We start from the raw sequence: 13,139 nt of genomic DNA on the forward strand, positions 1-13,139 counted from the left end.
TAGACAGCAGATGGACACCAGACCATCTCACCTACTTCAGCTCTAAAACACCATCCCAGTCCCAGTGTTCCTCTGTTTTTACAGGATGGTCCAATTTATACCTCCATTTCCTGATTGTTTTATCTTGATATGATAAGATCTCAATGGAAAAATACATATTTTCCTCATGACATAGTAATGGGACAGGGATGAGAAAAAAACATATATATTTTGTAAAGCATTAAGACGGTGTGTAAAATTGGCAGTAGCAGAATTAAGGTGAAAATGCCACAAAAAAAAAGTGTTACAAAATCAAAAAGGGGAGCAGGGAGGATATTTTTGTAAGATGCAATGTTGAATTATATTTCTCAATATGGGTGTCATGAGAGGGCAGAATCAAAATGTAACATTCGAATTTTAGTATTCAAAGAAAACCGCTGAAATTTAAAGTGATTTCCTCAGCATGAGACCATTGAGGGCTGTTATGTTTTACACTCTTATCAAGAGCAGAAACAAGCAGAAGACATTAACAATTAAAAATAAGCTGCAATCAACTTGCAAAGAATAGTAATCGCTTTACTTCAGAGAGCTTTTTATTTAAATAGGTTCATTTCCGGAGAAGTGTTTTTTTACATTTACACTGTACACATGCACATTAGGCTGTTAGCACGGCCATCTGAATCAGGAATGTCATTATTAAACAGAGTAAATGAGTATACTAAGATTTATGAAAAAACAAAAACTACATAAATAGAAGTCACACAGGGATCCAGAGCAAAATAACAGTAACATTATCACTCCTTGTACAATATTTTTGAACCAATTCATAATGCTACAAATTCCTGTTACAAATTGCACTTAGTTCAGTAAAAATACATCAACATGTAACACGTTTTACAAAGATTTAGACATCTAATTTGTGTAATGGTCTATTATTTTTTCATTGAATAGTTCTCATCTAAATCTGTGAAAAGGGGGCACAGCCACGCTCTGCAAACTCTACTCAGATTAATGAGGATTCCCTTCTACTTATTAAAGTTTAAATATCCTACATTTTCTGTGTTTTCATTTTAGACTCCAATCATGTCATCCATTCCCAGCTGCATCATTCTCAAAGGTCACCATAATAGTGCAAAAATATTCTTTTAGAAAGTCCATGCATTGTGTATTTACTCACAAATGAGCCTTGTGCATACATCAGTAACTATACAACTGAAGCTGCAGCATGGAGGGACATTGGCTTGTGTAAGCAGAATGCTAAAGAAACCTCAGTCAGCCTAAACAAAACAGAAATAACAGCTATTGCCTTGTTGTAAATAAGATATAACAAGGGAGCAGGATGGCCTGGTGATGCGAGGTAACCCCGTCTGTAGGTACCAACATGCTTGAGATGGAGCATTTTTCTTGTTCTCACAGATGGTCAAACAACGTGACATCACTGATACATCCAGTGCAGCCACAATGGACGTCTGGCAGAACAAAATAATCATTGACATTGATTGTAAACATCAGGTTTTTGTGTCGGTCCCTCAGAACCAAAGGAAGTCACCTGGGCAAAGCAAACGCAGAGGGAGAAATCCATCATTGTAGAGACAGACATATCAACTTCTGCAAAAGCTTCAGCACAGCAGAGAGCTGCTGAAAGGCATTCTAGGAAACATAGAAAATCACTACTTGATGTATGAATGGGCAAAGCTGGCTCAGGGGAAGTGAAGACACCAAAAAACGCAACCGTAAAGGGTCGTGTCTAGAAGGTAACCCGCAAATTGCAAAATCTAATCTGAGATCTGCAAAAACTTTTGTGAGACTCGCTGCCCGATGACCTATCCTTACCTTCACTATTCAAGCTCAATGCCTAACCATAACCATCTCACGGGATCCCTTCTAGACAACATTACCACTCTAATGCTTCATTACAAATTACAACATTGTAATATGATTAAGAGAGATGCATTGTGTAAATTAAAACTTAAAAACACCTTCCATTATTTGAAACCTCACAGGGGTAGATGTGTTGTGTTAAATGCAAACTCTCAAAGAAGAAAAATGCTACCAACACTTATTACATATATTTATATATCAATATACACAATGTAGTAGCTTACTGGTCTGTGACTGTAGCAGCACCTTCAGTTTATATTCAAGACAAATCTCCAGTGATAAGAATAAAATGCTGAGAATAAAAATACATAAATATGTTTAAACACAGGAGTACACACAATGGTATATGGAGAGAGTGTAAAGGAGATGAAAAGCTGTGTTGGAGCTCATCTAAATGTTCATGTTTTATCATCATACAATACAAGAATGTATAAAAAATATAATTTTGTTTTAAATGAACAGTTACTCAATACTCAGCTATAAAATGCATAATATTTACACCAGCATCATTAGTCATACGTATTTCATATACGTGTCACCAGAAAGAAGACTCATTAAGACACATATAATCAGCATTTCAGGAAGGAATTTTGAAACAAAGACACAAATTGTCTTGTGGAAATGAGCACTCCTTCAATTTTCAAATGTGTGCTGAACAAGAAGACATGTCAACCTCTACAGCAAAGGCTGGTTTGCACTGTGACAATGTGCAGGACAACATGAGGAAGAGAAAACGCCACTGGAGACAAGGTTGACAGTACAAGGCAGCAGGTTGATGTGTCTCTGTGTGTGTTTCAGCACACACACACTGTGGTCTTGTTATGCTGTTGGAGAATTGGGGAGACGTTATTGGACTCCTTCTGTTTTTTATCTGCGTTGTGTTGGACCAGAGGCGGCCTGTGAGCTGTCCTGCGTCGGGCCTTCTTAGCCGACCGGCCTGATGATGGTGATGGTGATGGTGATGGTGATGGTGATGGTGATGGTGATGGTGATGGTGATGGTGATGGTGATCCGTCAATAGTTCTTTTGCTGTTGGGTGTCCTGCTGCCAACTGTCCTGTCAGTGGGACTGGACTGACTGGGCAACTCAGCACTACTGTTTGGAAACAGTGGAGTCAGACTGAACGGGTCAGACAGATACAGGTGGTACAGGCTGTTGCTTCCTGATAGTCCGTCCCGTCGCTCCAAGGTAGGGAGGAGCTCACACATAGCAGAGGGAGAGTCTTCCTCTAGAGGCCGCTGCAGGAGAACAGGTTCAAAACCAAACAGTGAGGACAAACTTTAAATATTCACAATACCACACAAAACAATTCATGTCTACTTAAACAGGCAAAATGCTTAAGGTTTGAACAGTAGGGCTAAGGACTTCTTGAGTGTGTGTAAATTTGTCATGTTACAAAATATATTAATCTTGCATGTATAATTGTAAAGGTAATGACACTTTGACAGCGTGACCTTCATCCGGCATAGACTGTGGGAATTCAACACTTTCTCAATTTTCTTAATGTAGAACATTAACCAGGAAACTTCTCGAAATTAAAAGCCCTAATCTTGTTACACTCCCCCAATAATGCCTTAATATCCCACACTGTGGTTCATTATTTGGGAATTCTTGTGTGTGTCATCCTGCCCTCACCTGAAGGAGAGGAGTGTCAGCGCGAGATATGGAGGTGGGAGGACACTGGGACACCTTGGCCAGGTCAAGCAGCACCTCCTCATGGTGCAGCGTGTCCTGGGAGGACCCAGGCTCCTGCAGGGCGATAACGATGGCGCTGGTGTTGTCAGCTCGTAACATGCGCTGGCGCCACCGCAGCAGAGCGTGGCTGACCAGCTGCCGTGCACTCGATACCCCGCATGGTGCCTGCAGCATGGAAGGTTGTTATTACAGTGACACGGTCTGATATGAAGTGGACATTACTCTGTTAGATTATTATTTCAAATATGATTATAGGGCCTTTTGATCATGTTTACTAATCTAACCTTTAGTCTACAACAGACCACAAGCCAGGCAGGTAGGAAAGACAGCCATCCATCTATAGAGTAACATATCCTTTACAGAAACAAATCTTTGCTGAAGTAGCTCTCCACTCACCATTGCCTCGTCGTTGTTTTGACACATGGAGATAGCCTCTTGAGGTGGCACCATGTTCCACAGACCATCGCTGCCCAGGATGATGTAGCGGTGTTTTCTGGGGTCAAGGGTCACCACACTAGTGTCTGGCTCTGGAGAAACCACAAACTCCCCGCTGTAGAAGTCATAGCTCCACAGATCACCTGTGCAGAGAAGAGAAACTTAGCTGAAAGCACCACTAGTCTTAACAAACACTCCGTGATGACTGCCCTCCCAATCGTCAGCTTGTCTAAAAATTCTGCACAAAAGCCAGCTGTCTCAGTTTGGCAACAAAAAAAAACAAACACTTTTATAAACCTGTGCTGACTCTAGCAATAAATCCCTGTTTTCCTGAATGGATTAGCCCTGAACTAGACTGAAGACAAACAATTATTGACCAGTGGGGCCCAAAAACTCTGGAATGATCTACACTCGTATGTCAGAACTCTGTGTACTCTCTTACATCTCTGATGATAACTGATAGCTCCTTCTAATAAGCCCGCTTTTACTACACTGAGGTTTTATTGTTTCATAATTGGCCATTTTTTCATGACCAGACAAAAACAACGTTATTCTAGTCATTCATTCGTGCTGCCAAGTTGCGAACAGGTTATTCACTGAGATAACTGTGATGGTTACTTTTCCTACCTAGAGCTCGGGCTACTGCCAAGAATGGTATCTGGTCAATGATGGTGCTCCGACGGACTGGGCCGTTGTGACTCAGCCTCGGCCTCTTCCAGACGACCCGGTTCACTCCAGATTTCTTGATAACACTGTTAGCATATAGAGGAAGGGAGAGAAGAGAGAAGTTGCCACTGACTTGGAGCAAAGTATCCACACATTTACTTTCATTACCTGCAAACCTACAAAGACAAATAATTTAGGGTCACTACAGTGGTAGGTGATTTGCATTGACATGTTGAGTTGAAGTAAGATTGTCCCACAAATATAATGATAATCACATAACTATGTATACCAAATATGATTGATGTTAGATTCCACATCCCTACTGCCCAGGCCTAATGTTTAATTTCCGTAATATGATTTTAAAGCAGCACTTCTCCTCACTAGCTTTATCATATACTGCACAGCATGCTGGCATTCCCAACAACATGAATAAATCAAATGCATCCATCTTTACATCTTGTTATGTTATGCAGTAAAGCTGGATTACCTACAGCTACATGCGTAGGTCCATTGCAATGCAGTCACCACTTAACGGGCAACAATAAATCCCCTTTAAAGCTGTGGAGTGTACCCTGTCATGTAAGCATAAAAGTTTGGTTGTTGTCAAGCCATCCAGGGCCCTATCCCTACAACAACATCTTATCAGTAGACATGCCACAGACAGTATAAAGGACATTTATCCTTTGAGGCAGATAACACTTTGATCTGCTATTGTGCAAAAGAGGTGCTTCTTGGTTACAATCGCTGTTTTGTTGTAGATGGCGGCTGATGGGGGTCGTGAGAATGAATAAGCTGTTACCGCCTACTGCATACTACTGATGAACGCCGTATGCAGTATGTACTATTTACTGCGTTCCTCAGCAGTATGCAGTATTTGCAACATGCTAGGCCAGGCTCCAGCCTTTATACTAGCTCTTGAATCAATGGACAAATAAACAAACTTGTACCACTATTACAATATTATCGAAAAATACAACTTTGATTTTGTTGTTTATGTTTCGTTAGTTTACTTTATAAGATACTGCAGGTTTAAACTATTTATTCTAACAGCTCATAGTGAAGTCAGACAAACAGGATCATCAACGAGGGGAGACGGGAAATATATTGCTTGACAAAATTTACATTCCTCAAACTGCTTTTTCAGTTACAGCAACAAAACAGTGGACTGATCTCCCTCCAGATATTAGAGTAATGTTAAAAAGGGTCATGTTGTCTCAACAGATATCTCTCTGCCCCGTCAGAGGTTGCTCTTTCCCTCTCCTCTTCCCTTTCTACTCAGCTGCTCTGTAGCCGTTCTGTGAGCGTCCCTGGCTGGCTGGCGAGCGAGCTATGCCCGCGGGTGATTGTAAAGCTTTTCAACCCCAAAAAGGCAGATTAACCACAGGTTCCTGTTAATTTATAATGGACATCTGTGTTGTGATATTTAAACAAACCATTCATCAACAAGGAAATAAAGCCCCTCGTCTACAGACCGGTCTCCAGAGAGCTCCAGCCAGCTCATAGCGGTCTGTGAGCGTGACCGCCCGGCTAGAGAGGTAGGGACCCCGGCAGGCGCCAGCTAGCTGTCACGGCAGTTTGTGGAGCTTCTAAACTCCGAAAACGTTGGAGCAGATGTTCGCTGTTTTTGGCTGCTGTTGTTGTTGTAACTGTAGCCTGTAACGGTCCAGCGCTTTGCATTGTGGGATAAAGTAGGTGAGGTAGACTGGTCCGATGCATACTGGAGATTTTTTCCGAATCAGTACAACATCCGAGTATTTTTGACACACTGTGGATTTTGCTTTTGTTCGCATACTACATACTACATTTTGGCCAAATCAGTACATACTACTAGTATAGTATGAGGTTGTACTACTAGTATAATATGAGGTTTTGAATACAGCCATAGTCTTGGTCCAAGAAATAACCATACATCAGTTTGATTCAACGCTGACCCCTCTGGCAGCTATATTTTTGGTTATGTGTTCTGAGCAATGACGTGCTGGCCAGGCTTCAAAAATACTCATTCCAATGCATGCAGGATATACACTACATCAGACAACACAAGTAAAGTTACTATTATATGTCAATACAATGTAGAGGCAAGGTGCGTTGTGGGTTAATCCTTACCTCCCTCCCAGACCTTCAATACGCTCCCTCTCTCTGGGTAGTTCTGGTTTGTGGTCTTGTGTGACTTCCACAGCTCTGATGAATGGGTCTGTGGGGTCATCCTGGACCCCTAGAACCACTGCCGAGTCCCCAACGTGGGCCACATACATGCGGTTTCCTCGGATGACCACTACGCTAGCTGTGGTGCCCGATGTGCTGGGAAGGCCAGTGAGTGTCTTTGGCCATTCAGCTGAGAAGATGAAATAGAGAAAATGTATATATTTACTGCTTATAAACTGCTCATTCCCCCTGAAGTACACATAAGGAGGACGGTCTGCAGGACAGATAATAAGGCATACAGTGCACTTTCATAGACTAAGCTACTGGAGTTACCCTGCACTATACTCATTTTTAACAGTCTCTTCTGCACTTTTTAATAGTCGTGTATCTCAGCTGTTACCCTGCGCTATATTCAGTTTTAACAGTTTTCTTCATGTAGTTGTATTTTTATATCTGGTATATTTTTTTGTACTTTGTACTTTGCACTACTAACTTTTTTACTGTCTTTTTACTAACATGTTTTGCACTATGGAATTGTGATGCTGGAAACTTAAATTTCCCTCGGGATCAATAAAGTTACTATCTATCTATCTATCTATATCTATTGCTAATCTCCATCATAGATTATTCTATGTATTGAACCTGGCGATAACACTGTGACCTTTAGGTTACTTTATTGGACACAGTCTGTCCTGGAGCAAGTCTTTCCTATGTGATCACAGTCAGTCATGCGCTTTACAGACACTGTGTGTAAACACCACTGTTGTAAAGCAGCTGACATGTCCAGACATGTAACACAGCACACACACACACACATACACCGGCTACTTCAACATTCAATAGGATTTTATAATGGGTAATAACGAAATATGTAAATGTAACAAAATATACAATACCAAAGGTATAGCGAGAACAAAGAAAACAATAAAATATTATATATATATATATATATAATTATTATATATATTATATATATATATATAATTATTATATATATTATAATATATATATATATTTATATGTATTATTATAATATACATTCATACATATATATATACATATACATACACATACATACATACATACATACATATATATATACACACACACACACACATATATATATATATATACACACACATATATATATATATATATATATATATATACTGGAAAAACAAAGTTCGGAAACTTGTGTTTGGTGGATTATTTCTCTGTTGTTACAATGCTAATGGTCATTGTATTTTACATCGTTTGAAAGCCTGTTTATTTACCTTCGCAATGATGTCCAACTTGTAAGGATCATGCATTTGTGGTATGAGCAGCACAGCTGATTATGTAGGTAGCACCCAAGAAAAATTTGCCAAAATGCTCTGCCAATGATAAACAGTGTATTCTCATAAGGCTACCAGGAAGCCTGCAATGACTGCCCTTCACCGTCAGGCCCGTTTGCGCTGGTGTCGACAACACAGACAATGGAACCTGAACATGTGGGGGAATGTCATGTTCAGTGATGAGTCCAGGTTCTGTCTGCCAAAGTTGGATGGCAGGGTCAAAGTATGAAGACGACGCGGAGAACGCTATGCTGATTGTTGCACCAATGGAGTAACAGCTTTTGGTGGGGGCAGTGTCATGGTGTGGTGGGGGGGCATCTCCCTCACTGGCAAAACAAGGCTTGTCATCATTGAAGGCCATCTCAATGCAGTGAGATATCAAGATGAGATTCTGCAGCCAGTGGCGATCCCATATCTCCACAATCTGGGACCTAACTTCATCCTCCAAGAAACAACGCTCGCCCCCACAGAGCCAGGGTTATCACAGACTACCTCCACAATGTGGAAGTAGAGAGAAAGGAACAGCCTGCCAAGAGTCCACACCTCAACCCAATTCAACACTTGTGGGATCAGCTTGGGCGTGCTGTACGTGTTGTACGTGTTAGAGTGACCAACACAACCACGCTGGCTGACCTGCAACGAATCCTGGTTGAGGAATGGAACGCTATCCCACAGCAACATGTGACCAGGTTGGTGACCAGCATGAGGAGGAGGTGCCAGGCTGTTGTGGCTGCGTATGGATCTTCCACCGCTACTGAGGCTCCTGACGGTGTATTAAATGAATAAAGTGTAAAATTGCCAATATGTCTTGTTTGTTCCTTGTTACTGATAGAGAGTTCAATCATCCAATCCACCAAACAACTGAAAACAAGAGTCAATACCAACAGGAGAATACACTGTTTACCATTGACGGAGCATTTTGGCAAATTTTTCTTGGGCGCTCCCCACATAATCAGCTGTGCTGCTCATCCCACAAATGCATGATCCTTACAAGTTACACATCATTGCAAAGGTAGATAAACAGGCTTTCCAACGATGTAAAATACAATGCCAATTAGCATTGTAACAACAAAGAAGTAATCCACCAAACACAAGTTTCCGAACTTTGTTTTTCCAGTTTATATACACACATATATATATATACACATATATATACATATATATATGTGTATATATATATATATATATATATATATATATATACACACATATATATACATATATATATATGTGTATATATATATATATATATATATATATATATATATACATACACACATATACATACATATATATATGTGTATATATATATATATATATATATATATATACACACATATACATATATATATATATATACATATATATACATGTGTATGTGTGTATATATATGTATATATATATATATATATATGTATATATATATATATATATATATATATATATATATATATATATATACATATATATACATGTGTATGTGTGTATATATATGTATATATATATATATGTATATATATATATATATATATATATATATATATATATATACACATATATGTATACATATATATATATATATATATATACACACATATATATATATATATATATATACACACATATATATATACACATACATACATACATATACATATATACATATATACATATATATACACACATATACATATATACACACATATACATATATATACATACATACATACATATACATATATACATATATACATATATATACACACATATACATATATACACACATATACATATATATACATACATACATACATATACATATATACATATACATGTATATACATATACATATATATACACACACATATACATATATACACATACATATATATATATATATATCTATATATAATAACTTGTGAGCAGGTAACGTGTTGTCCGCTGTGGCAGCAGGCTTTGTTTGGAGAGAAGTGAACCAGTGGCTACTGCTAACTTCGTTAGCTCTGTTGCTAAAACTGTTAGCCCTATACAATGTTTTATATGTAAATAGCAACAGAAACAAAGACACAACATAGTGTCAATGAATTGAGGTTGTACATGGCTACACAGCCAAAACAGTATGACTTTACTAAGCCATAGAATATGATGGTAAATTGGGCTTTTCTGTGAGATAGCTAGTCTACGAACCAGTACAAACTTTTACCGTCAGGCCACAGATGTTGCAGTCTGGCGGGATGTTCATGCTCCTCAGCCCGGTGAAGGAAGCCCCTATAGACGGCTGATTATATGTCATAACTTAGTAAGGTTGATGGTTAAACTCACGTAGCTTCTTCCACATGGCGTGGTGGCAGGCTATGAATCCTTTGCGTATAGCCGCGCAGACCTCCCGGTCGCAGTCGGACCAGAAGCCCCGCTGCTTCTTCATCAGCTCCCACAGGTACTCCCGGGCAAACTGCGCAGCCTCCCGACCTCCGTGCCCGTCGAACACCGCGAAGAACGCGACGGAGCGGCGGGAAGGACTCCCGGTGCTCGGCTCGGCTAGCAGCGGCGGGAGGCTCGGACCTCCCGGTAAAGACGTCTCCACTAATATACTTTGCTCTCGTAGAGGTTCACACGGTGCAACCTGCGGGGACACACCGGGTCCACGGTTCCGGTGTGGATGATGTGTGACCGCAGCCAGAGGAACCACCGTGTCGCTGCTCTCCTCTGGCTCACCCGACATCGGCTCGTCGTCTCCCGGCTCGGGCTCCACTATGACTTCGGTCACGTCCTCCATGTATTTCCTGCCTCCTTGGTCGGTGAACACACTCACTCGCATCAGTAACGCGTTATCCATGGCTGCAGGGATAAGTCGCTCGCCAATCTGTCGGCTCTGTTAGCGTTTAAAAGAGCAGAAGAGGAGAGTTTATTGCAGCGAAGCGTCCTGCCTTTGTTTATGTTCGAGCGTAGTAGGCATGCTCAAACGCGATGACGTCACAATCTGTCTTCTTCTATAGCACGTCGACGTGGCAGCGATGACGCAACTGTTGCCCTCTAGAGGTTAATCGCAGGTACTGAACCATACATGTGCAACCACGTGCACCAGAAATGTGTCTAAAATTATTAAAGGTCCCATATTGTAAAAAGTGAGATTTTCATGTCTTTTATATTATAAAGCAGGTTTAAGTGCAGGACACCATCTCAGCACTGGAGAGCTCCTTCAGCGACAGGCTGCTCCACCCAAAGTGTGTGAAGGAGCACTATCGCAGGTCCTTCCTTCCTGCAGCTGTCAGACTCCACAACCAGCACTGCCCCCAGTAGACCACTTACACAGCAAAAAAACTGACAATAAGTTGATATTTTCAGGTGGAATTTCATTCATTCATTCATTCTCACTGTGTAATATCATTTTCCACTTGTGCAATTTTGTTAATAGTCTGTTTATTGTCCATACTATATATACTGCTCCTATTTTTATACTTCCTTCTATTTAAATGGTTTTCACTTTTTTTAGCTCTTTTTTACTGTGTTAGCTGATGCATCTTGTTTTTTGCACTATCCCCTTTGCTGCTGTATACTGCAAATTTCCCCACTGCGGGACTAATAAAGGAATATCTTATCTTATCTTATCTTTATAAAAACTGTTAAACTATCAAAACGCTCAATATACGGAGAAATACACACAAGCCAGTATTCCAAACTGTGCTTTTGAAACAAGCTGTTTGGATTTCTGTCCATTTGTGATGTCCCAAATGTAACAATATTTAGACCACACGGTTTTAAGCATAAACATTCTAAATGTGTCCCAGTCTATTTCCTGTTGCAGTGTATGTAAATAACATCAGCTGACAGGAAGTAAAACATGGACCCAAGCTGTTGCCTAGCAACACATCCCATTGAAATGCACTAAAACAAGTGTTTCAGACAGAGGGTGAATACAGACATATTAAGGCCAACAGTATGAGGAAAATAACGTTTTTTTTAACATTACAGCATGTAAACATGTTCTAGTAGAAACACAAAATACAAGTATGAACCTGAAAATTAGCATAATATGGGAACCCTAAGAATGTACGGAGCCCCCTAGAAACAACGGTTCCCTCAAGTTACTAACTTGAGGGAACGATTTACTAATTTGAGAGAACGACTTACTAATTTGAGGGAACAATTTACTAACTTGAGGGAACGCCTTACTAACTTGAGGGAACGACTTACGGACTTGAGGGAACGAGTTAATAACATTTTCTCTTAGGGGTCTTGGGGGTGCTCAGTATGCCTGTCTACTTTTGTTTGGCTTTTTTGTACAGTGTTGTATCCTGCTGTTTGTTTTTACTGATGCCTCTTGTTTCTGCACTATCCCCTTTGCTGCTGTACACTGCAAATGTCCCCACTGTGGGTCTAATAAAGGAATATCTTATCTAATCTAAAGTTTTTATGTTATTTAAATTATTGATGGACAACATAGAACAGAGCAAGTCCAAAACTATAGACAATAAATGTGCTTTTTTATTAAAAGGTCGATTTAGATCAGTATAATACATTTTCAGTTTATCAGTATCATAATTTTGGTCTCACCCTTCCCCATATCAAATTACTTGAATCTCCTCCTAGACCTGAGAAGTTGGACTGTGACACAATTTTGTCATTTGAGACTTACTTTTAGTTTTAATTTGAGTATGTTTTTACACATAAACTCCCAATTTTAGGAGACCAAAGAACTGGACAATTCAAAGGGACTGTTTGTAACTTCTTACACGTATAAATCACCCGGGTCGGTGTCCCATGCGCGCTCGCATATGTGCGCTCGCGTGTGGCTACACAGTTCAGACAAGACTCCCACACAAACTAAATGGAAGCACCAAAACCGCAAAGTTATATATAGTGAAGACCGTCTTGCAAAACAGTGTAGGCTGTGGTCGTAGTAAGCGGGGTAGACCGTAGCTTTGGTCTCCAGGGCCGGAGTCTCTGCTGTACTCTGCTCCTCTGCCTGCTTGCCTTCACTCAGTTCGCTCCGCCTCACGTGAA

The 13,139-nt window shown here is 40.1% G+C and overlaps 1 protein-coding gene across 1 annotated transcript; it reads right to left on the reverse strand.

The window, feature by feature from the left end:
• Positions 1-529: 529 nt before the first annotated feature.
• Positions 530-11,129, reverse strand: ppm1da (protein phosphatase, Mg2+/Mn2+ dependent, 1Da). The gene is made up of 6 exons (XM_037775265.1): positions 10,458-11,129; positions 6,763-6,991; positions 4,618-4,742; positions 3,952-4,133; positions 3,496-3,720; positions 530-3,098 (listed from the first exon to the last, which is right to left on the reverse strand). The coding sequence occupies exons 1-6, from the start codon at positions 10,969-10,971 to the stop codon at positions 2,655-2,657; spliced, it is 1,719 nt and encodes a 572-aa protein (XP_037631193.1). The 5' UTR covers positions 10,972-11,129; the 3' UTR covers positions 530-2,654.
• Positions 11,130-13,139: the final 2,010 nt, after the last annotated feature.

This window comes from Sebastes umbrosus, chromosome 7 (genome assembly GCF_015220745.1).
Source record: "Sebastes umbrosus isolate fSebUmb1 chromosome 7, fSebUmb1.pri, whole genome shotgun sequence".
Lineage (NCBI taxonomy): Eukaryota > Metazoa > Chordata > Actinopteri > Perciformes > Sebastidae > Sebastes > Sebastes umbrosus.

Bases quoted from the DNA above. Each gene is read 5' to 3' on its own strand.
- ppm1da (XM_037775265.1), bottom strand. From the start codon at position 10,971: ATGGATAACGCGTTACTGATGCGAGTGAGTGTGTTCACCGACCAAGGA. The intron at 4,743-6,762 runs GTAAGGATTAAC...ATATGCTAACAG, and splicing joins ATTGAAGGTCTGGGAGGGAG to TGTTATCAAGAAATCTGGAG. The intron at 3,721-3,951 runs GTGAGTGGAGAG...TCCATGCTGCAG, and splicing joins AAAACAACGACGAGGCAATG to GCACCATGCGGGGTATCGAG.